This window comes from Urocitellus parryii, chromosome 4 (assembly GCF_045843805.1).
Source record: "Urocitellus parryii isolate mUroPar1 chromosome 4, mUroPar1.hap1, whole genome shotgun sequence".
NCBI lineage: Eukaryota > Metazoa > Chordata > Mammalia > Rodentia > Sciuridae > Urocitellus > Urocitellus parryii.
Window position 1 is genome coordinate 67,028,889 of NC_135534.1, and position 26,435 is coordinate 67,055,323.

Consider the following 26,435-nt stretch of genomic DNA (forward strand, 5'->3'; position numbering starts at 1 on the left):
CACCAAACACTGTGTGACCAGAAGGGAATAGTTCTATTTTTATTGTTTTCATGTCAAGAGGCAAATTTGCCCCTAGGATTCATACAGGAACGCATCACTTAATATGGCTCCTGGGCACTTGGTAATGAGCACCTGGTTGGCCACCAGAGAGCCCAGCAAGCCAGTCCTCTCAGGAAGTGGGGCGGTGGGGGTGGGGTGGGGGTAAGCACCAGAAGCTTGGCTGGTGGGGCCTGGCCTGGCCTGTTCCTCCGCTCAGGGCTGGGCTGGGGCCTCCTCTGAGCTCGAGGGCCCCGCTGCACCCTGGCGGGCTCTGGCAAAGGCTGCCTTGATTTCTTGGTTGATGAGGTCCCGCCAGGGGTCTCTGAGGAAAAAGGAGAAACAAGAATCATAAACGATCACCAGGAACAACAGTCAATGGAGCCCCGCTGAGAGCTGAGGGGCCACTCCTTTCGGGTCACCATCTCCTGACCCCACAGCAGCCCTGCCGTGGGCATGCCCCGACCCCCACCCTTGAACTGTAGGGACCTAGTGTTCAGACGGGCGATGTGACTTCTCCAAGGCCACACAGAGGCTCCCTCGTCTGCATGTGTGTCTTCCAGCCCAGTGGCCTCCAGGAGATGAGGAGCTAGCCCCAGCTCTGTCCCCTTCTCTGGACCTGACCTGGGAGGCCTGAGGCCCTGGGGCAGGGGCTCTGTGACTCTCAGGTGATATGAAATTCTCAGGAGTTCCTGGTCTCCCACCAGAACCTACTTTTGCTTTCTCATTTGCTGTCCTTGGGTACCTGGGGCAGGCAGACCCAGGTTACTGTCTTGACGCAGTGAAGGAAGCGAGGCTCTGTGTGACAGCTAGACATCACAGCAGCATGACAAGGGACACTTTTTTTTTTCCCTAGTGCTGGAGATAGAACCCAAGGCCTCATGCATGGAGAGAAGGAGCCGCTTTGTGGAGTGTCCTCCTGTCGTGTGACAGAGGCACTCCTCTGGGCTCTGCTGCTTGGGCTACCTCCAGACATGGTTGAGAAGTTTTTATGCCTTTGCCCTGATCTCTGCCAGGCTTTCCAACACCCCCAGAGAGAGGCTAAATAACTTCTGCAGATAGAGGAAATATGTAAGGTGAAGATAAAAGCATCTGGGAAATTTGGCTTTAAAAAAAAGTCAGATGTAACATTGAATTCAACTAAAATGTGGTAACAACCTTGTAAATCCACTTCCAAGAAGAGTTCCCGTCCAGCTGGCACCCAGGGCCCTCCAGCAGAGATCTGTGTGTGTCTGTCTGTTATCTCATCCCCAGACAAGCAGAAGGGCTTGTGGTTCTGTTTCCATGCATGTGCACACCTAGTGCCTACGATGGATTCTGTGTGTGTGTGCGCACGCGCGTGCTCATGTGCATGTGCGTGCACAAGGACCCTGTGAGCTTTGTGCAGGACCAGAGTGCAGATTCTCCTGAAAGGTTCCTAAGCTGGGGAGATGCTCACTGCAACTAATCTCTCCTCCCCCCCCCCTCCTTTCCTGAGCCAAGACGATGAAAATGTTTCTGGCACTTTCTAAAGTTTCTGTCTAGGAGTGGAAAAATCATCAACTGGGAGAGCTCGGGTGTAGGAGATGACAAATGGCTACCAGACCTGCAGGTTCCCAGGGTGGCAGGAGGAAGGCTGGGAGCTAGGCTTCCCATAGTGCTGGCAGGGACAGAGCTAGGCTGGAACAGGGCCAGAGGGTAGCTGGTCAGAAGCCCACACTCCCTCAGCGGTGGGCACTAATGGGCGGAGGTACAGGCGCCTTGGCCATCCAGGGTCTCATGAGACTTGCAGGGCAGGTAAAAGCCCCATAAACACGTCATCAAGAAATACCAGGTAGTTACGAGTACTATGGAGACCACCACACTGGGTAATGGGCTGGAAGGTGACAGCAGGTGGCCAGTGGACAGAGGTGGCCATGGGGCAGGTGCTAGCCGGGCTGGTGAAGTCTGGGAGGCTTTGTGGGAGTTGGGCTTGAGCCCCCAAACAAGAGGATGGCCCTGGAGGGAACTTCCATGTTCATCATGTCTGTGCTTTTAACTTTGGTGGAGATGGGTGGAGGGACCCAGTGGACAAGAGGAAGCTGACTGGGAGCCCTGCAGGGGGCCAGGGTGGATGGGGAAGCCAGCCAGAGGTGGGGGCAAGATGGAGGCCAGGCGGCGGGCTGCATGTGCCTACATGTGGGTGGGGGTCCACGGGAGCTGAGTCCCTGGCCTAGGCGGGAGCCCTCCTGCCTGGAGGTCCCAGAGGCTGCAGACTTGCTTCTGACAGATTAGATGGAGGTGCGCGTTGGGACCTGGGGGAGCCTGGGACAGTAGGCCACTTTTCCACTGAGGAGGGTGATGCCCTGGGTGAGAAGGGGATTCTGCAGGAGGCTGGGTTTCCAGGGCGGTTGGACCTTTGGGGTCTGAGGTTCCCTGAGAGCCGCAGAAGGAAGGCCTGGGGTGGGGAGATCACCGGCCTGGGGAGCCAAGGCAGGCTGAGGAGAGCACTGGTGCCGGGCACCCCCAGGGCCTGCACAGGAACGGAAGCCCCCAGGGTTCCACGGAGCCCAGCACTCAGGCTGGGAGAGGAGAGGGAAGGAGCTGGCAGGGAGCAGAGAGAGACCATTGGGGGGGGGGAGAAGGGAGTGGAGGCTGGGCCGCGTGCTTCTAGGAAGAGGGAGGCTGCGGAGACGTGGTGGGACTGTCAGTGACGAACTGCAACTGCCCACGGTTCTAAGTGACATGGATGGAGGTCACGGGTGACCTTCTTGAGAACCTTGTGGGCGGGACAGGTGGAAGTCAGACTGCGGGGGCACCAGGGAAAGGGTGGGAGGAAGTAGGCCGTCAGCAGACCCAGCAGAGGCAGGAGCGGTGGGTGGGCCTACAGGGAAGTGGGCCAGAGGGCCGGCTCCTGGGGCACAGGGGGGGAGGCCTCAGGGTACAGGAAGAGCAGGGAGGGCCCTGGCCCCTGCCACAGGGGGAGGGTGGGCTGGGGCTGCTGTGGCAATGCAGCCAGCCTAGCGGAATCTCCTCGGGGCCCTGGGAGCCAGGCTGGGGGAGAGGGACCTGCCAGAGGCCACACAGAACCCAGGCTGGGGCCCTCTCTGGCCCTAAACCTGAGTCTTCCTCACACCCAGCTGGTGCCAGCAGCCATCCACACCCAGACTGTACACCAAGGAAGGGCCCTGGGCTGCACGGCCTCTCCATGAGCGGGGGCTGCTTCTGCACCCAGGAGGCTGGTGTGCCCAAGTGAAAAGGTGCCCTGTGTTCCGTACCCCAAGGCGTCTCCCTTTGCCGGTGCCACCCGTCAGTGCTCCCTTCCCCCCTGGGAGCCCCTCAGGACCCTGCTATGTGTGGTGACAGGTGGCCGAGCACTCAGGTGACTGCCCTCAGGCAGGGCTATGCCCCAGGCTCCCTGGGTCCTGAGGCCTTGGCTCCCTGACAACAGGAATGGAGAGAAATGGCTGCTTGACCAGCTGCCTACAGTGGCCCCTGTCCACACCAGTCCTGTCTGCTTGGAAGCATGGCCTGGCCTGCGTCAGCCCGAGTCCGTCCCAGGGAGCCCGCCTGTGCCCCACACATTTCGTTTCGTTGAGGGATGGTCAGGGGTGGCCTTGGTCAGGGGTCCGTCCTTCAAGAGCTGGGAGATTTGGAATGAAGGGGAAATTCTGGGCAGGAAGAGGACAAGCCTGGTTCTGGCCCAAGTTCTGCTGTCATGCTGAGCGGCCCCAGGGCCTTCCCAGTCACGGGTGACAGCTGTGTCCCTTGCCCTCTGCCCTCTGTGGACTGCCCCTGACTGGGAGGAAGTGAGAGGAATCAGCATCTCAGAGCAAAACAGCCCTGCTCCCAGGTGGCCCCTGGGAGGGACAGGGGTCCTAAAAGATGGGACAGAGGGAAGAGCCAAGCCACAGCAGGCTCACGCTCTCAGAGAATCTGCTTCACGTGGCCCCTAAAAGGCAGGTGCCCTTTGGATCCCCAAACTCCATGTGTGGAAACTGTGAACAGTGGCAAAGGTGTAATATTTACCAGATTGTCACCCAGAAAGGAGCCGCACGCTCAGCAATAAGGGAAGGGCCAAGCCAACTGCCCCGAGCTGCGGTCCTGGCGTGTCACCACCACACGTCTGAAGTGCTCTGCACCATACAGGGGCTGCTCAGGGCAGAGTTGGGAGCTCAGGGCGGGATGAGGAGCTCCCCGGGTGGCCGGACCCCACCCGCCAGGACCCCCCACTGGGCGCCACGCTAGTGCTGATGCGGACAGACGTGCTTGAACGTAGTTGAAGAATTCTATATTTTCCAAGTTTTCTGCCCGAGGCACGTCTTACTTTTATAATCAGAAAAACAACAAACATCAACCTTAGAAGAGCCAGGCCCTTTGGGAAACCCTCTTACTCACCCGGGTTGGATGGGCAGCGGTGTGGGGAGGGGTCTGGGGAATCCTGCCTTCCCCACCAGCCAGTAGGTCTCCTGTACGCCCTTCCCCTGCAAGAGAGAGGAAGGGTTCTGAAAGGCCTCCTGCACCCCCAAACCTTCTCGAATGAGTGAGGGCACAGCTGGGCGATTCCTCCAGCCTGTCGGGAGCAGCTAGAGCCTGGAGACCCCTCCTGGGTCCGGATCCACTTGCTCTGCCGCTCGCTGGCTGTGTGATGTTGGCCAACTGACTTGGCCTCTCTAGGCCTAGTCTCCTCTGTACCTCACACAGCTTTTGTGAAGATTTTTTTTAAAAGTTCATATGTATCGGTGAAACAAGAAAGAAGGGACTTGAACTTGGTGGCCAGCAGGTCTGGGATGCTGGGACCGAGGCTCCTGTGATCTGTGATTCTCTCCAGTCCCCACCACCCAAGCCTCCGATGGCCTTCCTGGGAGAGGAGTGGCAGCCCTGGAGGTGAGGAGGGAGGGAGTCTGAGGGGTGCTCAGGTCAGGGTTGGCTGGTCTGGAGGTTCTAAACCCACCCTGGCCGAGGTGTCACGGGGTGGGTATGGCACTACGGAGTCCCACGCCAGCTTCAAGAACCCAAGGTCAGCATGCTATCCTCCCCGCCTCTCTCTGCATCCTTTCCTACCATCACAGTCCTGTTTCTCAGGACACCCAGTGCCCACTCCCTCAAGCAAGAAATGCCTGCTCTGACTTATCCAGGCTATTCTGCCATATCCCCAGCCATAGGGAGCCATACAGGGATTCCAGGCTGCGTGACCATGCACAAGTCACTGCCCCTCTCTGAGCTGCATTCTCGTGCTCTGACTTTCTGTAGTGTAATGAAGAGAGCCCCACAGTCCCTGAGGGAAGGAGGTGAAGCAGAGGCGTCTCTGCACATGGCAGGTTCAGTGAGTGGCAATGTCCGAGCCCGGGTTCCAGGGGTGACCAGGAGCCTGACCGTGCTCTGGAGAAGCACAGGCTTTGGGGACATCGGATCTGGGTTTTGAGCCGTGTCACTCTGACAAGTCACTTGTCCTCTCTAGTTGAATTACTTCAACTATAAAACGGGGCCGAGTTACTCCTGTCACTATTGCTGTGAGTGACAGATGGGTCGTGTGCATCACACAGCAGTGCGCTACCCCTGCAGGTTGTCCCCACAGGGACTGCTCTGCTCTGGCCAAACGGTTTCCAGGGGAGAGAGGCGTCACTGGAATTTGGGGAGCAAAGAGCGCATGTGCGGTCATCAGACAGCCCAGCTCCCAGCGGCCAGGTCAGGTCAGGTCCCGCGGCCCCCAGAAGCCGCGTCCTTGGGGACTAAGGACGCCTCTCACCTTCAGCTCAGTCTGACCCCGGACAGCAACTTCGTAGCCCTCATCGAGGCCGAGCAGCGCTTCCACGGCGCTCCGGCTGGCATGAATTCTGTACGCTGAGGAGAAGGGCAGTGTCAGGTCACAGCGGGCAGCAGCAGGCCCCGTATTTGGTACAATCATCAAAAAGCCCCAACAGCTCCAGCCCAACCAGTCACAGGTTCTGTGTCTCTCCAGATGATTGGTTACCAAGAGAAATCCCAAGGTGAAGCAAATTGCATAGATTGACTATTAGGGGAACTCAGGATGAAGTCAGAAGCCTCAGAAACATGATTTTACTTGTAGGAAAGTCTATGAAGGCTGAGTCGGAGAAGGTAGGCAGTTGTTTTTCTGAAAGCAGGAATACCCCGTGGGGCTATCATGTTCAGTTACACAGCATGTGCACTGAACATTAGGGATTACACAACCTATTCAGCCAGAAGCAGAGGCCCTGAGGATTTCAACATTTCAGCTGTTCTAACCATGCTATCAGAGTAGCTCCTGTTGCCAGCAAGGGCCTGCATGGTTAGGGATGCCCTTGTGGCAGTGTGAGGGCTATTCCAACATAATGGGAGCTGGCAGGCAGTCAGGGAAAAAAAAAAAAAACTGGTGTCAGGTTCAGTCTTGAAAATGGAATATTACTCAGCCATAAAAAAGAAGAATGAAATTATGGCATTTGCTGAAAAATGGATGGAACTGGAAGCTCTATCATGCCAAGTGAAATAAGCCAATCCCAAAGAACTGAATGTTCTCTCTGCTATGTGGATGCTGACTCACAATAGGCTGAGGGGAATGGAGAGTGGAGGTTCACTGGATTGGACAGGGTGGAGTGGGGGCAAGGGAGGGGGAGGGGAATGGGAAAGACAGAGGAATGAACCGGATATACCTTTCCTTTGCACAGAGGAAACTGTAACTCCACGTCATGTGCAATCACAAAAATGGGAATGTATGATATATGTCAAAATACAGACTACGGTGTGTATATCTAAAAAAACAAATAAGAAATTTAAACCAAAAAAAAAAAAGAAAGAAAGAAAGAAAGAAAAAGCAAAACTGGAAGGGATCTTCTCACTGAAAATGAGGAGACTGCGGTCCCCAGGAAGAGTACTTTGCTCAAGGACACTAAGCAAGCCAGTGGCAGGGCCAGGACTAGGACCCAGCTTCCCGCATCTGGAGTCTCTGTTCTCTCTGTTAATCCCCTCATGAGATCATCACAGGTTAAAAGGACCCATGACATGTCCTCCCCACTGCTTTGACAACTAGTGCACACTGCCACCACATGGTGACCTGGTGACTAAGCACCGAGCCTGTAGAGCAGGAGAGCCCCTCCCACGCAGGACAGGAGCAGGCCATACTCACGCAGCCCCGTGGACTCCATCCGGGATGCGGTGTTGACAGTGTCCCCAAACAGGCAGTACCGAGGCATGGTGAGACCCACGACCCCTGCCACACAGGGCCCTGGAACCCGAATGTGCCTGGTGAGCTCCAGCAGGTCCCGGACCAGAGAGCGTCCCTGTGCCAGCTGCACCTGTCCCTACCCCCACTGCCATTCCCTCTGGATGTCCTGGGCTGCGGTTGGGGGCGAGGACAATGCTATCTGCAGTCTCCAACAGTACCCACCCGAGAAGAGAGGACACCTGGGTGAGGCCCTGGGCTGGGCACGGGAGGGCCAGTCCTAGCCCCTGGGCGAGCTGCATGACTGCCATCAATGCTGGGGCAAGGGATCACTGTGCCAGCCCGGAAAAGGACCTCCAGCCCCCCCCCAGGGGCTTTCTGGAGTAGGTGATGCTGAGCTGCGTCTCAAGGGTCGAGAAATAGCAGGCAGGGAACAGCAAGTGCGAAGGCTCAGAGGCAGAGCCCAGGGTTCTGTGGGAAACACAAGCAGCAGGAACGAGGACCCAGGCGGGGAGTGGTGGGCAGTGGGGTCGTGGAGGTGAGCAGGGGCTCGGGGGCCATGGGGTGCAGTAAGTGTGGACTTGATCCTACAGGGCGGCCACCGAGGAAGGGAGGACTGGGGACGTGGGGAAGGCTGAGCAGCTGCTCTGAGGTCTCTCCCGGGTTGTGCACACCAGACTCTTGTTCCGCCTCCTGCCTCAGACTGTCAGCTCCTCTATACGGAATCAGACACCCTTGGCCAGGCGCTGAGACCGACAAGCCCAAACAAAAGACCCAAATCATCACAGACTCTTTGATTCTGATATATTAGAACTTGAAGATGATAAAAGGGAAAAAGAAACCAAATTATTTTAGCATAGAATTTTAGAATCTCAGAACTCTGCAAGCAGTCATTGGGGCTGTCCCAAGCCAACGCCCCAGGGAGGCCTGGACACTGACCCTACCCACATGTAGTGTCACCCAGGTCCCCTCCCATACCTGAGTGCAGGCCGGCCCTGATGTGTACAGGCACACCGGGCGCGTGCCTCATCCGGAAGTCCCCCACAGAGCTCAGGAGGTCCAGGGCCAGGTTGGCGATCTCGGCTGCGTGCCGGTCCCCATTGCGCTGGGGCAGCCCCGATGCCACCATGTAGGCGTCCCCGATGGTCTCCACCTAGGAACCACAGTCTTCATGCTCCAGCTCGGGGACATGCCCTCCCTGGGCTGCCCCACACCTACCCACATGAAGCCACTGCTCAGGAGCCCTGGCCCAGCCCTGTGGGTCCCCTGCCCACAGTGCCACCTCTGCCGGGCCTCCCGCCTGGCACTTTAGCAATGACCAGATCTGTACATTCCGAGTGACCTCTGTCTGCATCCCAGGTGACCATGGCTTTTTTGTCTCAGACCCGGGCTGTGAGGGATAAACGTGGGGACAGACCAGGGGTGCCATCTACACAAGGCCACTGTGGCAGGCCAGGCCTTAGCTGGAGGCCACAGCTGCGTTCTGAACCCCTCAGGCCTTCCAAGGCACGATGGACAGAAAGTGGGCTCTGGAACCAGACGCATGCGGGTCCAGCCCTGGCTCTGCTCTCGGCCTGGGCACACTTTCCACCCTCCAGAGCCTTCATGGGAAGGGCGAGCACGCGGGAAGATGGCCCCTGGGGAGCCAGGCCCGTCAATGCTGAGTGGTGGCTGCGCTCCCTCCTCCTCCTCCTGGTGTTGGAGAAGATAAGCCCTCAGCATCTCCTAAGTGGCAGGGACTCTAATGTCACCTGCCTCAACTCCCCAAGCTCCACACTCTACCCTGGCCAGGGCTCTACTGTATGACTCTTGGCTGCTGGGTCCCCAGGCCAGTCTCCAGGACCTGAGGGTGGCACGCTGTTCTCTCTGCCCTCTCTGCCTCCCCTTCTACCATCCGAGGCCTGAGCTGGTCAGGACACCCAGCAACCACTGCCCCAGCAGGACTCGCTTCCCCCACCTACCCAGCTCACTCTCCCACAGCCCAGCCATCCACACACCAGAGGCCAAACGTGACCGCCTCCGTCACAAAGGCGGTGACTCAGAGGTGCCAGCAGAGTGAGCTCTCGGCTGGAGGCAGGGCCCTGGCTCCGGCACACGGTTGTCCCCTCTCATCCATGGGAGGACGCAGCCAGAGCACAGGTGAGTGCAAAGGCTTCAATACTAATACACATAGATGTGAAGGGTTTTTTTTTTATCTACCAGGGATTGAACTCAGGGGCACTCGACCACTGAGCCACAACCCCAACCCCACTTTGTGTTTTATTTAGAGACAGGGTCTCACTATTGCTGAGGCTGGCTTTGAACTCGCAATTCCCGTGCCTCAGCCTCCTGAGCCGCTGGGATTACAGACATGCGCCCCCACACCTGGCCATAGATGTGAATTTTAACTCTAATACTGACTTGCTGGGTGACCCTGAGCGAGCCATCACCTGCCTCTGAGCCTGTGTCCTCATTTGTACAGCAGGGATAATAATCCATCCTGCGGAGAGGCATTAAAAGGGTTAAAGAAGAGGCTGCATTTGTGGCTCAGCGCAGAGCACTTGCCTAGCAGGTGTGAGGCTCTGGGTTTGAGCCTCAGCACCACATAAAAAGAAAATAAATAAAATACAGTTATTTTTTTAAAAAGGATTAAATGAGACCCGGTGAAAATCCCGAGGCCCGTGACCCCTGTGGATGCCACGCAGCTGCCCAGGCCTTGCCCTGTGGCTCCCGCGTGCGTAGATGCGTGGCATTGTGGTGTGGATGAAGGAAGGACAGCACTGTCTTCTATTTCCTAATCTGAAGCGCAATCTGTTACCACAGGCGCTTTCATCCATCTGCTTTACAAATGGAGACCTTCAGGCTCAGGGTTGGCCTGCCCAGTGTGGCTTCCCGGGACTCACCCCAGGCTGGGTGGCCATGCGGGGCTCACCGGGCTCTGCTCTGAGCCTGGTCCATAGGAGTGCCTGCTCAGCCAGGGAATCCCAGACCCCTGCAGAACCAGGAAATGGCTGCCTGGCTGCCTCCCAGCCCAGACAGATTAGAGAGCAGAAACCAGATCCTGCTGGGGATGGAACCCGAGGCCAAGGCGGCAGTGAGGAGTGACGCACTCGCCTCCGAGCCCCACATCTGGAGGGGTGCAAGGGCCTGGTTTTAATTCACCTCCCTCTGCCAGAAAGATGCAGGCCTCCTGGCCAAAGTTCAGAGCAGATCAGAAAGCGTGAGTCAGAGCCGGGAGGGGACACGTGCAAAGATCAGCAGCCCAGGAAGAGTGGAGACCAGGGGTGACTCAGGGCCCATCAAGGCCACTGGGCTCAGCCAGATGGATGAGGAATCTTTTCCTGAGGAATCTTTTTCTGTGTCCCGTGGGGCTGGGGCGGCCAAGAAGGCAGGAGGGAGACAGCCAGCCTGAGGACAGACCCTCCGAACTCCAGGGGCGCAGAGTCCTGAGCAGGAAGTGGAGAGGCTGCAGAAGCACCTGGGCCACTATGAACCTCTGGCTTTACTTCAAGGGTGTCCACATCAGGCAAATGCTGAGCCTGAGAAGGGGCCTTGGGGACCAAATGCTAGAGTTCAGATTTGAGCCTCACATTCCCCAGAATATAATATCAAACAAGCCACTTAAACTCTATCTCCTCATTTTCTTCATCTGTAAGTTAGGGGTGCCAGTATGTACCTCAGAAATCGTGCTGGTTAATGGGTCAGCTCCTACAGAGCATTAGTAGCGGCATCAGTACACAGGAAGCCCTCAGTCAGTGTGGGTGACTATCGTCATTGACACTATAGATAATGACATCACCAACTGCCCCACACTCAGGGTGACAGCTGTCCTCTGGCTCCTCTTTCCCAGCATCCCCTTCAGCCTGGCTTCCGCCCTCAGCCCCTGCGTCCCCCTCTGCCTTCTTGGATGGCTGTGGCTGGAAGGGAGCTTGGGGGTTACAGATGGGGACTAAGGCCAGTGGCCGAGTGTGGCTGTCTCTGGGCCCTCCCTCCCCTCCTTCTCCACCACATCTGAAGCTGCACCTCGGTCCCCAGCTCCTGGGTCAGTGTAAGGGGCAGGGCTGGGGACGGGCAAGGCTGGGGAGGGGCAGGGCTGGGGTGGGGCAGGGCTGGGGTGGGGCAGGACTGAGGTGGGACTGGTCCCACGGCAGGGTGGGCTGGAGAGGACAGGGCAGGAGGTGTGCTGGGAGAGGGTCCTCCCACCATCTAGGAACCTGCTGGTTTGGGGTCATTACACTGGACAAGGAACCAGAGAGGGGAAGTGGAGATTCTTTGTGTAAAGCTACACAGGAACCTGTGGCCGGGCTGAGACCCAGACCCCGGATCCAGAGGTGCATGGGGACTGGGTGGCAGAGGGTGTTGCGGCCCTGCCTGGGCCCCTGCCGCTCTCTCCCCAGCCTTGCCCCTCCACGGGGCCCCTTGGTGGCCTGCCGTGCCAACCCACTCAGCACCACACTCTCCCCAAGTACCCCCAAACCTCAGGCCTTCACAGGTGGTACCCATGTCCAGCCTGGAGCTGCCACGGCCAGGCAGGGTGATGCCGGGAAGACAGCACCTCTTCCAGGAAGTCCTCCCTATCTGGCACAGGGTGCTCTCAGCCTCCCTCGATGGCCACTTCCACTGGGTGGACATTATCATTTACCTGCAGGCCTGAGGGCTTCTGGAGGGCAGGGACTGGGCAGACTCCTCTGTGTGCCCTTGCCCACTAAGGGCCAGGCACAGAGGGACCCATCTGTGGAGATGCTAAAGGGATGGGTGGGTGGATGATGGACAAGGGAACACAGTGGCGACATAAATGCAAGTGGCCCACCCTGTCCACCCCCTCTATATCCACACCCAGTGGGACTCTGCAGTTTCTCCCACCAGAGGTGGAGTTTATTTCGTCTTCTTGAATCTTTTCCTTTGACCAGTAGAATATGTTAGAAATGGCAGTTGCCTCATCCCAGGTGAGGGCATGTGCCTCTGCCCTTCTCCCAGGACCTGGACACACCATGGAAACAATCTGAGTCTCACTGGTCAGAAGGTGAGACTCTGTGGACCAGAACTAAGTCTTCCCTATCAAGGCCACAGAGATGTGGAGAACCCAGCTAAGATCAGCAGAGCTGCTCACCTCACCCACAGCTGACCACAGATGCATGAGTGAGTCCAGAAGAAGGTTCTAGCTGGCCCATAAGTTTGTGAGCAACAACAAATGCTTATCATTTTACATTACTCAGCATCGGGGTTATTTGTTACACAGCAGTAGCTAACTGGAAATGGAAATGGACAACACACAGTAGTAAAGAGAGGAATAGAATGCTAGCCTCCTGCTATTCTCACCTTATAGACATCGTGACTGCCCAAAACAGCATCAAACAATGTGTAGAGGTCATTGAGCAGGCCTACCACCTCGATGGGCTCACTCAGGGCTGAGATGGTGGTAAAACCCACAATGTCACTGAAGTAGATGGTGACTTGGTCAAAGTATTCTGGTTCCACAGTTGCTCCCATCTTCAGAGCTTCGGCCACAGACCTGAAGGGATGGGAGGGACCCGAGTCACACTTCGAACAATTTGAACAGTTTGGAGGTTAGAGAGGAATGTTTAGGAAGAAATGTTGGGTTGAACGTCAGGGGACCTGGGACAGGTCTGCTGGTGTGCTGGCTGCCCTGGCAGCAAGTCCCTGTCCTTCTCTGAACTTGGCTTCTTCTGAAGTGAAGTGAGAGCATTGTGTCCCCTCCTTGTTCCCAGAGGTGTGGAGAGCAGAAATTCAACACCTGTGTGCTCAGCACAGTGCCCATCACACGACCAGTGTCTACCAAAATATGTTGGATAAACAAACAGGAATGGATGAATTGAATGAGTTCACAGACACTGATTTTTCTGATCACCCACTATGTTCCAGAGAACATGTGTGGAGCCAGGCATGGTGGTGCACACCTGTAATCCCAGCAGCTCGGGAGGCTGAGGCAGGAGGATCGAGAGTTCAAAGTCACCTCAGCAATGGCGAGGCACTAAGCAACTCAGTGAGACCCTGACTCTAAATAAAATACAAAACAGGGTTGGGGATGAGGCTCAGTGGTTGGGTGCCCCTGAGTTCAATCCCTGGTGCCCCCCACAAAAAAAAATCTCAGAGTACATGCGTGGAGGCACACTGGAGTCCCTGGGCCACTCACGGAGGGAGCATCTGCGAGAGCAGCCTTTCTGTCTTCCGCCTCTCCAGCTCCAGCTCCTCCGTCCGCTCCTGGACCAGGCCCTCCAGGTTCTGGGAGTACTTCTCCAGCATCCACAGCATGGAGTCAGCGACACTGGTCTTCTTGCCTTGGTTGATGCTTTTGAACTGAAGATGGAACAACAATCTTTATTTTCCCATGAAGGTCAGTATACCTGACCCTCAGCTTGGGAGTCTGGGGTGACCGGAAGGAACTGGACATAATCCCTGCCCGGAAGAGTTGGGCTGTTACAGGAGGTGGATGTGTAAGTAGACAGGGGGAGGGGGTTCTGATGGGGGCAAGGCACAGATGGCTGTGAGAAATAGTTGGTATGGGGGGACAGGCAGCGGGAGGATTTTGCAGAGGAGCCCGGGAAGAGCACAGCACTGCCACCAACAAACATGACCCTACTGACCCTTCCTGGGACACTGTGGGCTCTCTTTGCCCTTCTCAAAGATGGAGAGGGACTGGGGCTGTGGCTCAGTGGTAGAGCACTCGCCTAGCACGTGCGGGACCCTGGGTTTGATCCTCAGCACCACAAAAAATAAATAAGTGAAATAAAGGTATTGTGCCCAACCACAACTAAAAAATAGATATTAAAAAGAAGATGGAGAGAGAGATGGGTAGATGGATGGATACATGGATGAATGGATGGATTGAATATATAGAGATTTTATATATATACATATTTGTACATACCTATATAGAATCTACATGTATTTTATATGTAGGTATGAAATATAGATAACTATTTCTACCCCTCTATTCCTCTTCATATTCCCAAAATAAATACATAAACAAATACTGGCAGTGGTGGTGCACCTGGAGCTGAGGAAGAGCCTACCCTGGGGGAGCACCTGACATCTGTCCCCTCCTCCCTCTGGATGCTTCTCTCACTCAGTGAACCTCACCTTGGCAACTTGCCACTGTGGCTGGGGATGGAGGGTGGGAAGGGGAGGCCCAGATGCTGCCCCAGGCTTGATGGCTTGGCCTTGAGGAGCCGTGGCCCGCACACTCCACCCCCACCCACAGGACTTGCCTGGCCTCGCCCACTGCAGTCTCAAGGCAGCCTGGGGGACCCGGGGTGCTCTCATCTTCCCCTCCCCGACTCGGGAAGCAGCGCTATCTTGCAGTCACAAATGGCCTGTCCACTTGGTCACCAGGAGGCCCATCTAGGTAGAGCTCCACGGGCAGCTCCGCAGACAGACACACCTGGCCTGTGCCCTCTGTGTCTCATTCCTCCCCTGGAGAGCCCAGACACTTCCGTGCTTCTTAGGGAATTGCCACGGGATGAAGTGACACCTCGTGGGGGCTGGCTGCAGGAAGGCTCTGATGAATGTCCCCGAAACTCGTGATGCTGAGAAAGCTCTCTTCAGAGCGTGGAGCTCAGGGAGGCAGCGCTGGCCCGGGCTGGGGCTCGCACTTAGCCAAGCACAGCCCATGGGTGGACCATGGCTCATGGGTGCCCTCCTCTTCTGGGGAGCACTGACCTGGCTGTAAATCTGGTCCAAGCTTGGTCTGTCATCTGGAGCCTCCTCCCAGCACTGCTTCATTAGCTGGATACACTCGGGTGGCCCGAGGTCAGGGGACACCAGTGGCCGGCACAGGGGAGGGGGAGATGCCACCTTTCTGATGATTTCTGCAAAAAAACCACCCCATGAGCCGTGGGTCTGAGGTGCCCTGAGGGCTCATGGCAGGAGGGCAGGCTAGGCCTGGCCAGGTGTGCGGATGAGTCCCAAGGATGTTCCTCGCGTCCCTCTTCTGTGCCCCAGGGCATGGCTGGCCACAGCTTTGCTCTTTCCTGAGTCTGCCCCCAGCGTGTGGCCGGGAACAGGTCTCAGGAGCTGGGAGAGCTAGGTCTGAATTCCAGATCTGCCACCATCACTCTGAGGTGGTGGAGAAGACAGTGACCGCTCTCAGCCTGTTTCTCCTTCTGTGAAAGAGCTTAGTAAACGAGGCCCTGAGGCGCACACCTGTAATCCTGGCTCCTTGGGAGGCCAAGGCAGGAAGATGGAAAGTTGGAGGCCAGACAGAAGAACTTAGCCAGACCCTGTGTCCAAGTGAAAAATCAGAAGGGCTGGGCTGCAGCTCAGTGGTAGAGCATCCGGGGTCTGATCCCAGAACTGGGGGAAATGAGTTCAGCGAACTGCCTCCTTGAGAGGGGTGCTGAGGGAGGAGGAGGGGACGGATGTCAGGTGCACGGCCCAGGGCAGGCTCTTCCTCAGCTCCAGATGCACCACAACCGCCATTGCTTAGTTCCCAGCAAGGCCCACGAAGGTGAACCTTGCCTCTGAAGCAGACTGGGAGGAAGAAGGGCTGGCCACCACATTTGGGCTCCAGGGTCAGCAGATCAGAATGGGGCTTCAGTTACCATTTACATTCTGTGCAAGTTATGTCACCTCTCTGAGCCTCCGTTTCTACACCTATTAAATGGGCATGCAATACTACATACATATCCCATAGAACTGTTAGGGGATAGCAGGTCACCCTCCTCTGAGGAGGCCTGGGAGCCTCTTCTGATGGAGGTGGGAGGCCCTGAGCCAGTGAGGAGAAACCTCCTTCTGGATTCATTCCCCCTCTACTCCCACTGATGCCCCTATGTTGGGGACAGTGCAGGAGTCATTGTCCCATTTTACATTCAGGGAAACCAAGGCTCCTACGGGCGAAGGAGGGCACCCATCTCGGGTCAGTAAAAAGCAAACACTGTAACTGGGCCTGATTTCCACCAAACCTGCCCAGAGGTCCCCACCGTGCAGGCACAAAACCCCAAGTCAGGAGAGCCGGTCTGTGCTTGTAGAAGAGTGTGTGTAGATAGAACCCACTAACCACACACACACACACACACACACACACACACACACACACCTCTGTTTTTCAAAAGTCTGCAAACGATACTGTGATGAATAAAATACAAATGCATTTCAAAGAGTCACAGACTTCAGAACAGATTTTTGTCCTTGGATATTTTCATAGCCAGCAAATATTAAAAAGAGTCCTGTAGTTACACTTGTGACATTAAAATGTTCTCATATGCAAACAGGCTGGGAACAGCTGCCCCGGCCAGGCCACCTCAGGCTAGTCTAATCTTGTGTTGTCCTCATTGGGGACATGCTTCCACACCCCAGGCACCCCTGGGATCCATCACCTGTTGCGAAGATCACCCAGGTCTCTGGGGCCTGGGGGGATGACTCCAGGGGACTTTAGGTTTATCAAACTTGAATCAAGGGACTTCCCAAATCTCACTTCTACTTCTCACCTAGGAGCCCCTCCCCTTCTCATCTCACTGACTCCTCTTTGAAAACCCATTTTGGGGGCTGGCCAGTTGACACTGCAGGTACAAGGGCCTTGGAAACTGCAGAGGGACGTACACATATGGGACCTTAAAATGATATTAGAGACAGGTGAGAATGAGGGACTCCCATGACCACATCCCTCAAACCACCCAGGCAGTATTTACCGAGCCAGCCCTGTGCCAGGGCCTTGGCCTAAAGCAGGCACTTCACTGACTCTTACAGCTATGCTGCAAACGAGGTTCCATGGGCCCCATCTTACAGATGAGGAAACTGAGGCTTAATGCTGAAAGGGATCTATTTGAAGTTGTAAAGCAAATGGGTGGAGTAACTGGCCTTAGGTGGGTGTCCCCCAAGTCTAAGCTCTGAACCCTGTAGTCCCTGAGGCTGGGAAGTCTTTGGAATAACAGCCCCATTCCAGGTTGGCCAGAGCATTCCAGGCTGGGTCCCTGCAGCCAAAGTCTGTTGGTGGAGCCTGGCTTGGAGGGTCTTGCACTGGAGTGTGTCCTGCAAACAGGGTCTGGCTGGTCCTTGCCTCTCTCAGCAGGCAGATGTGGGGGCGGGGGCAGCTGAATAGTGTTGGACAAATGGCCTGATAGAGCCCCTTCTCCTGTCCACTCCCCCACCTCAGACACTTGGGGCCTATAATGCTCATTATTGACCAGGCAGTGATTTGGTAGAGAAAGGGGAGGGGACTAGGCCCCTATGAGTTCAAAGATTATCCATCAGGAGTGGCCGGATGGTGGGCTCAGCCCTGCCTCTGCCTGGCACTGCAAGCTGGAGTGGGGACAGGTCCTGAGACTGGACAGAGACAGCAGGGGGACAACTTCAAGAGTAGCCTGGGGTTCAGAGAGGCCCGACAGAGAACACAGAAGAGGGGGGAAATTTCTGAAGTTGGTCCCTCCCACAGGGGCCAGAAGAGAGAAAACATCTACACCCAAAAGTATGGGCACAGAGAAGCTCTTGGCGGAGTCCCACCAGGGCAGTAACCCGGCCCCAGCACTGAGCAGCCTGGCCACATCAGCCGTGGGGCCTGGTATCTGGATTATGTTTTAATTTTCTCTCCATTTTAAAGATGAGAAAACTGACGCTCAGAAAGGTGAAGTGATTTGTGCAAGCCCATGTGTAAGGTCACATGGTAAAACTGAGGTCTGTCAGGACACAGGTCTGGACTGGGCGTGGAGCGAAGCCTTGGTGAGGGAATGAGTGTCGTGGACCGGGCAGTGCCATTGGGAAAGGAAGGGGCGAGAGTTTACCCTGAAACCAGCATCTTTGGCCTAGAGCTGATCAGCTGCCATTTTGGCAGAGTTGCCAAGGGCTGCCTCGCCTGAGTCAAGGAAAGACCCCATTTCCACAGTCACTTTGCCCGTGAGGTTGTTCTCAGGCCCCGGTTTCTTGAAGGCCACAGAGCTCCCCAGCTACCTGGAGACTCCAGCCAGGGTCGGGCCAAGGAGCAGCAGGGGTTCTTACCTTCCGCTGGGAGACCCAAGCCGCCATAGGGTGGGCCCCGCGTCAGCACCTCCTGCAGGATGATGCCTATGCTGAAGATGTCCCCTTTGAGGGTGCCCTGCCGGGGCCCCCCAGGTTCCCGCAGCAACTCAGGAGCTGTCCACAGTAGCTCTACAATCGGAGGACAGGGCCACACGCCATCACCCACTGCACCCCGGCAGAGCAGGCCAGGGGCTTCAGGCCTGTGTCTCCTCTGTCCCCACCATACCCTGGGAGATAAAGCCTTCTGCTCCCCAGGAGTCACAGATGAAGGGCGGAGCCATCCCCCTCAAGGACATAACACAAAAAGTGCCCCGAGGACTAGAGATCCCCGCTCTACCCCTGCTTCACAAGCGCCTGGTTTAAAGGTTTCAGGACCTGTCAGCCTCCTGCCCACCCTGAGCTGACCTTCTGGGGCTGGCGGGGCAGACCACTGGGCATCCAGGAGCTCCGCATAACCGTGGTCAGTGACCTTGAGCACAAAGCGTCCATCCACCACACAGTTCCGGGACTTGAGGCGGCCGTGAGGGAAATGTTGGTGATGCAGATACCGCATGCCCTGGGTGGGACAAGATGGGATCCACTAGGTCTCCAGGATGAATGAGAGGGACCAGGGTGTTCCCACGGCCCCCGAAGACTTTCCTGCCATGCCTCTCTTTTCGCCTGTTGCTCTAATTTCTCAAGGTGGAAGGAGCCCCAGCATGGGAAATGTGAGCACCTTGTGCCTCCCTGACTTCCCACCACCCCGTGGCTCCCAGGGAGGGTCCTTACGAGGATCAGATCCAGCAGCAGGGAGGCCTTGAAGGTCCAGTCGAGCTGCAGGGCCTCGTTCCGCAGCAGGTCCTCCAGGCTGCCCCGGGAACAGTACTCCAGCACCAGAGCACTGACCCCAGGGCCCACGAAAAAGCCCAGGCAGGCTGCCACGTTCTCGTGCCGCATGTCACGCATCTGCCGGGACAGTGGAGACCTTAGCCGACTCCACGGGACAGGAACACAGGCCTGGTTCTCAACCTGCATCACACCATGCCCCCAGAAGGCATCAATTACCTCCCTGCAGATGAAGGGATTGCGGAGGGAGGAAGAGGAGCAGAAGGAATCCTGCATTAGCAGAAAACAGCCTGCCTGATGTTTCAGACCCCACCAGGGGAGCATATGCCAAAGCAGGACAGACGGACCCTTGTCTGGCACGGCCTTCCTCACAGACACAGTTCAGGGCCCCCGGCATCCTCTTCCCCCTGAGAGATTCCCTAGCACGTTGGCATGTGTGGAGAGTCAAGAGTGGCCTCCAATCCTTTGACAGTCTTGCCATGCAGAGGTGAACTCTGTCCCCTCTCCTGTGACTCCTGGGAACAACTGAATACAGTGGAAATGGCCTCCTACACATGTGTGTTCAGGACTCAGGAGACTGGCTGCTTCCGGTTCCTGTCTCTTGGAACACTCTGTGTTGGAGTCCTTCCACCTGAGTCCTCCCACTGGAGACCACGTGGAGAAGCCCTGAGACTATCAGGAGAGGGAAGATGTGACCAGCTTAACCAGGCAGGGAGCGTGGGAGTGAAGCCATGTTAGGCCCTCCCGACCAAGAATCAGCAGTGTTTTCTGTAAAGGTCCAGATAGTAAATATTTTAGGCCTTGTGGGTCTCTGTCACAACTATTCGCCTCTGCTCTTATAGCACAAAAGTACTCACAGACAATGCCTAAAGGAAAGAACATGGCTGTGTTCCTATAAAACTTTATTTATAAAGCAGGTTTGTGGACCTGGTTTGGCCTCTGCTGGTCCATTTTCCAGCTAAACACCACTGAGTGATCCCCAACCAGTGCAGAAGCAGAACAGAGTTGCCCACAAGATATAAAATGGTCATTGTTTTAAGCCACTACATTTTGGGGGCACACTGTTACACAGGGGTAGACAACCAGAACAGCACAGAGAAGGTTCTGAGAAGTGCTATGGCCAAAACAAGCAATTTCCAAATTTATGTGACCACATGCAGGACCTTTATTTGAGGAAACAGTTATTCGCTTTGGTTGGAAGATGCCCACTGGGAAAAGCCTAAGTTTACCTCCAGTCACTTAATCTCTCCAAACTTTATTTCAAATAGTGGTTGAAGGATATGGAAAATAGCATCCTCCAAGAAAAGGGGAACAACAGACCCCAGGGAGAAAAGGAGGACAGTGTGATTGGGGGGGAGGAGGGGAAGGCCCACAATGGGTCCTGGGCTCTGGGCTCCCATCCTCTCCCAGTGAAGATGGGTCCTACGGAGAAGGCAAACAACGGGCTCTGGGCTCTGCACCTTCATCCCAGTGAAGATGAGTTTCAAGCTTTTACAACTGTTTTCCTGAGTTAGATTTTTAACTTGCACAATTAGTTTCCTCACTGCCTAAGAAGCACGTCCTCAATCTTTAGTGATTACGTCACACTAAACATCCTGCTATGATCCACTCTCATTAAGACCTAGGAAACACAGACCCCTTTGTAACCAGTCGCCATTTTATCCCCTAAAAATGTGCCATTCCACCCCAGCTGAATAAAGACAGCTTGCTGATCTGTTGAAGTCTGCTTCTGTTTTGGTTTCTTTTCTTTCTTTCTTTTTTTCTTTCCTTTCTTTTCTTTTTCTTTCTTTTTTTTTTTTTTGCTTACAGTGGTAATGTTGAAAATAATAATAAAAGTAACAACATTAATAAACTAATAAAGTTCACAATACATCGAAGGCATGCCCCTTGCCAGGGACAGTTCTAGGCATTCTGGATATTCCTGCTCTCCTTACCACTGTCCTAGGACTGGGTGTCTGGCTCCATCTTTATCCAGGATCTTCCTGAGCTCTACCTACCATCCCACGCTGCCCTCAGGATAGTGCCAATCTCAGGTGAAGGTGTATATGTGGTTTGTGGGGACAAATGACTAGAAGCTCTGTAGGGAAAGAACCTCTCTTCTCCAAAGCCCAGCACACTGGCACATACATGATGCTTAATAAATAACAGATGAGTGTGTGAAAAGGTGGGGTGTGTGTGCAGGATGAGGACCCTTGATGGTGTTGAGATGCTATGTGATAGCACTGCTGGGGGACTGTGCCCCTGGGGTTATGATGAGGACCCTACTGGGGTGGCAATGGGGTGTAGGGATGCTGGCATGCAGGGGTGACAGTGATGGAGTATGCTGTGCTGAGGTGCTGGCCATGGGTAGCTATCGTGAGGACAGAGAGGACTTCTCTGAGGCAGAAGCTTCCACACTGAGCAGGAACCAATCCAACCAGTAAGGGTCTCCTCACAGAAACCCCCCCCCCATGCCCTCTGCAGCCCTACCTTTCTCAGGAGGCTGAGGCAGCTCGGGCGCAGGTCAGGGGCTGTGCCTGCTTCAAACTTCTTCAGCCAAACCCAGTCTCCCTGTAGAAGGATGAGCAAGAGTTTGTGCCGTTCCCGCTGCATAAACCTGGGGAAACCCTCCACTCCTCAGCCCCGGCCTCTTCCCCATCAGTGTACTGCTTCTGTGTGATCTGAGCCTGGTGGAGCTTGGTCAGCGGGGACAGTGTTAGAGTGACCGGGACCCAGCTAGAGTTAGGGCCCAGGCTTTGGCTGATGGACATGAGTTCTAGTCCTAGCTCTACCACATCAAAGTTCCTGCAAGTGAGGGGAGGAGGTGGCCTCAGGCTGGGCTAACGGCCACCCACGTCTCCAGTGCCCAGGAGATGGGAATATGAAGCACGTTAGTTCTCACCTCCAGGTCAGCTTCACCCTGCAGGCCTCAGGCACCCTTGATGCCCAAACCCTGTGAGCCAGAGGTGGGGCTCTGGGACCCAGGGACATAGGAGAGGCCTCAGGCTAGACTCTGAACTTGCCCAGGCTCTGCCCAGCACCAATTTGGCCTCACCCACAGCCAGCTAGTTCTCTCAGAAAAACAGAAAAAAACATGTTTGGTATATCATTGAAACCTCCTCAACAGAAAGGAAAAGTGGAATCCCCCAGGAGGCCAGGTGGAAAAGAAGCAGCAAGAGTCTCATGTTGCTTCCCACATAAACAATTAGTCTGGCTCCTCAACTGTGGGAGGCGAGAACATGAGGACCACATAGTGTTAATGAATTATTGAACTTGAGAATAACAGCCACCGAGAGACTGAGGTATCCTTAGAGTCTCATTGGTCTAACCTCTAACCTTCCAGCCTCCCTGGAGGATGTCCTGGGCTGGGTGCTGCCCTTCACATCAGGGCTTGGGGACCAGGGACCACACTTTCCTTGAGCAGAGAGGAGAGTGACTTAGGCAGTACCCAGGGACAAGTGGCCAGGAACTGGTGGTTTCCAAAGGTCAGATCATGAACCAGGCTGGGCTGGGAGCTGGGATCCTGCTGCCTGGTTCTAGCTCTGCTTGCCAAGGAACCCAGGAAACCCACTGCTCCTACCTGGGTCAGTTTCTAGTTCCATAATAATACTGAGGCACAACACAGAGGCACAAAGGGCTGTGGGCTTCCTCAGCTTTTCCCAAACTGATTAGAGCTCCCCAGTGGGTATGTGGATAGCAGAGGCCCTCACCTGATACAGGGCTACATTCGTGGGCTCCTGGGGGGCTGACAGGCTCCTTGCTGACCCCTGGGCCATTGACCTCAGGCTCCCGCCATCTGTCACACTCCTCGATTCACTTGCACTGTCCACCTGCAACCTCTGGAAGGGGTCAGGCATGGTCAAGATCTAGCCCTGTCTTCTGTCCACTGCCTGTCCCACACCCTGTCCCACCCGCCTCGCACACCCATCTACTCGGAGGCCGATGGAGGAAGGTGAGCTCCTGGGCTGTCAGCAGGATCTGTTGGGGACCCCTTGCCAATTGCAGCTGCTGGATGCCCAATCTGGAAGGGAGAGAAAGTGGGAGTACTGCAAAGATCACCCCCACCTCCATTGGCTGGTAGTACTGCCCAAGTCAGAGTCCTCCCTGATTAGCTCCATTTCATCTCCCAACAGACCCAGTGGGACTGGGCGGTCACTGAGCACTGACTTCACAGAACCCTCAGCCTCAGGCACAAAGGGCTGTGGGCTTCCTCAGCTTTTCCCAAACTGATTAGAGCTCCCCAGTGGGACCCGGAGTCTTCCAGGGAGAATTGTTTCCAGAGGTTCAGAGCCCCCTGGGGATGGTCCTGGCCAGCCCTGCTTTGTACAGATGGGGAGCTTCAGGGGACAGAGTCTTATCCAGGGCCTTGACCAGTCCCCACTGTGGATGGAAAGGAGTGCTGAGGACCCTGAGGTCTAGGGAGATGGAGGCTAGTGGCAGGCCCTGTGGGCCAGAGCCAGGCTCAGCCAAGACAGTCTCTTACCTGAAGAGGTACGCAAGGGCCCCACCTGCCAGCGCCAGGACACAGGCCAGCACCAGAGTGAGGAGGCTGCCCGGAGACTGCACACCTGCGGGGAAGCGGGGATGGACAAGAGTCACAGCGGTGGGGACAGCTGCCTTCCCTGGCCCTCACTCTCTTCCTTGGTTTCTAACTGGGAGAGTCCTGCCTGCTGGCAGAGGAAGCTTCACCGGCAGATGGCAGCGTCAAGTCCCAGCACTGCTGTCTGTGGTTTTGCCTTGGGCTCTCTGCCTCAGGACCCCATGAGAGCCTTGGTCACATTCAGAGAAAAGTGGTCTTTTTTCTGTCAAGCCCCTTCCCACTAGTCTGAGCTGCCAGACAGCAGGGCCTGTGTCTTCCCCCTTTCAGTGTCCCTAGCACTTAACACAGGCCTGGACAAGGCAGCTGCTGGATAAAAACGGAGCAATTCACTGCCACTTCTTGCTTGCCCCCTGCAACAGGCCACTTGCTACCTGCCTTGGCAGCCAACTTCACTGTGGGAAGACACTGGCGACTGGAAGAGCCTTACTCTGAACCCAGATCTCTAGGCCTACACCAGGAGCCAGACACGGGGAGGCTAGACCCCCGAGGGAGTGGGTGGGCGACTTGCATGGGCAGCTCAAGCATCTGCCTGGACAGCTAAGCGAAAGAGGACACTGAGCCCTGCTGCCCAGCAGAGGGGACCATCCCTTCCTTCCTTTCTTGTCAGGTCACACAGTTGGTCAGCAGACTGTCAAGCTGCAACCCTAAGTATGTGACACCAAGCCCCTGCTCCCTGGTCCTGCAATCTATGGTATCAACTGTGTACAGTATCCTCATGATAACCATGGCCATCCTGACTTAGATGGAGTGGTCATTATGGGATCCCTGAGAGAATTCAAACTCCAAGGCTGGTGTCCCTGCTCAGGATCCTGCCTCCTGGATCCCTCTTAGAGCCACTCCACCTGCCTTTGCCCCCCGGCCTCCATTATCCTGTGAGTTTTGCCAGCGTCTGAGCTGAGCACAGAGTGGATGTCAGTAAGTCCAAGCTGATTGGTTACCGATTGGATGGATTAAAACCTGTTAGAGGGCACCTCAGTGAGCCAGGCTGGGGGAAGAGGTGTGGGGAGGCTCTCCTCCAGGATCCATTGCCCCTGGCTGCCCTGTCATGGCCTGACCACACTGTGTGGTGTGGTTTCTGGCTGTCCCTGTGTCTGCCACCAGACTGAACCTACTGGAAAGAGGGGCCTGGGTCTGATCTTCAAGAGAATCAGCCCATGAGGCAGGAAGGGTGTGTGATTCTCTCCCAGACCCTGGGGCTGAGCACAGTGGCTGGGGTAGCAGGGACAGCTGCTCAATCATTATTTGTGGAAGAAAAGAGAAGCCAATAAACAATCAGGTGAAGACTTCCCCCGGTCCTCCCTCACCAAGGGGATGCCTTGGACCTCACATCTAGCTGGGAGACAGATGGCACTAGCCGTCCCCAGCATAGGACACACACCCTGTGAACACACTACAGTGCCATGTGCTCAGGGGCCATGGGAGCACAGAGGAGAGGCCCCAGGTTGACTGCAGGGCTGGTCTTGAAAGACAAAGAGGATGAAGGAGAGCTCGTGACCCTGGGATGGAGGGTCACGAGCTCTCCAGGGAGAGCAAGGTACACAGTCAAGGGTGGCCCAAGAGGGAAATGTCTGTGGACAAAGTTTGGGAGAGCAGGGAGAGCCCAGGTCAAGAGAAGTGTGGGGGTTTGGGGCAGGATAGGGGTGCACACAAGCTTAGTCAAACCTGAGTTGCCCACTAGTGGTGGTGACCACCATAACTACGTGTGCATTAGGGAACATGGGTGCACGTGTGTATACCCATGTGTGTGCACATCTTTATAGACCTAGGCACGTGTGTCAGTGCAGTCTCTTAAGGGTGATACTCAGAATGGATGAGTGACAAGACTCAGAACAGTGTGGACCTCCTGGTCTCACACCCTTGGTGGTCATGAGGAAAAGAAATCTTGCACTTAGTCAGAATATTTATGCTCAGCATGAGCTCAGTCACAACTCTATGTGTGACCTCCAGCAAGTGACCAAATTTTTCTGAGCTTCAGATGTCTAGTGGTAGAAGGAAACTAGAAGGAAGAAGGAAAATAGCCTAGTTAGGAGCTGTGGAACATTTTAGATCAAAGAGAAGGAACATCTCTGTAAATGCTTTAACCCTTCTCATCTGAGGGAGGCCTTGCTCGGTCTCCCCTGGTGCTCCACAGCTGTTGGTTCGGTGTTCTCATGAAGTTTCATATCCTTTCTTTACACCTGCTCCTGCTACTCACCTAAGATGGCCCATGTGGAAAACTTTAATGAAGGATGGATGGGTGGTGATGGGTGGATGGATGGATGGATGGATGGATAGATGGATGGGTGATGGATGGATAGATGGATGATAGATGGATTGGGTGATGGATGGATAGATGAATGGAGGATGAATGGATGGGTGGGTTGTGAATAGATGGATGGACGAGTGGATGATGAGTTAGCTACCTCTCATACACAGCGTATTGGGGTCAAACCAGCAGCTGGAGTCATGGACTGGAGGTGCCCCTCCTGGAAAGTGAATGGCCTTGCCCAGTGGCTGCACTTGCCATGTGCCTGTGTCCAGAATGTGGGTGGGTACCAGCTGGTTTCCTTTAGCATCTGTGTCCAGGATGACATACTGGGCCAGCCTTCTGCCCCTCTTGTCCGTTCGTATCCTCTGGCTAAAGCCTGCCACATTGAGAGCCCCTGTATGGTCCCCTAAGTGAGCTCCTGAGAGCCCTGCCCCATGGCTCCCAGAGTGGTTCAGGGCATGGGCCAACAGGACAACAGCATCATAGATGGTTCCAAAAAGAGGAGACACCTGTGGAAGAGAAGCCCCCCACTGCAAAACCCCACAATACAGGCTCCCAGGCATCTCTGGGCCTTAGTCTTTCTACTAATAACAATTATTTAGATAACTGCTCCCCCTTGTCCTCAATACAGTCCTTTCTGAGGCCACCAGATCCCCTCAGTCCCCATAGCCACCCTCTTT

General features: G+C 55.5%; 1 protein-coding gene across 1 annotated transcript in view; it reads right to left on the reverse strand.

Moving 5' to 3' along the window:
• Nucleotides 1-252: 252 nt before the first annotated feature.
• The window catches only part of LOC113181698 (guanylate cyclase D-like), a 31,881-nt gene continuing 5,698 nt past the window's right edge, over nucleotides 253-26,435 (reverse strand). The window contains exons 3-18 of the mRNA XM_026387309.2: nucleotides 25,910-26,264; nucleotides 23,391-23,475; nucleotides 22,832-22,928; nucleotides 22,618-22,746; nucleotides 21,398-21,478; nucleotides 18,872-19,048; nucleotides 18,509-18,659; nucleotides 18,083-18,232; nucleotides 14,813-14,961; nucleotides 13,287-13,450; nucleotides 12,452-12,644; nucleotides 8,132-8,306; nucleotides 7,118-7,216; nucleotides 5,744-5,838; nucleotides 4,393-4,478; nucleotides 253-361 (exon numbers count right to left, since the gene is read on the reverse strand). Of these exons, the coding sequence (XP_026243094.2) occupies nucleotides 253-361; nucleotides 4,393-4,478; nucleotides 5,744-5,838; nucleotides 7,118-7,216; nucleotides 8,132-8,306; nucleotides 12,452-12,644; nucleotides 13,287-13,450; nucleotides 14,813-14,961; nucleotides 18,083-18,232; nucleotides 18,509-18,659; nucleotides 18,872-19,048; nucleotides 21,398-21,478; nucleotides 22,618-22,746; nucleotides 22,832-22,928; nucleotides 23,391-23,475; nucleotides 25,910-26,264 (2,295 nt within the window). The remainder of the gene's footprint in view (nucleotides 362-4,392; nucleotides 4,479-5,743; nucleotides 5,839-7,117; nucleotides 7,217-8,131; nucleotides 8,307-12,451; nucleotides 12,645-13,286; nucleotides 13,451-14,812; nucleotides 14,962-18,082; nucleotides 18,233-18,508; nucleotides 18,660-18,871; nucleotides 19,049-21,397; nucleotides 21,479-22,617; nucleotides 22,747-22,831; nucleotides 22,929-23,390; nucleotides 23,476-25,909; nucleotides 26,265-26,435) is intronic.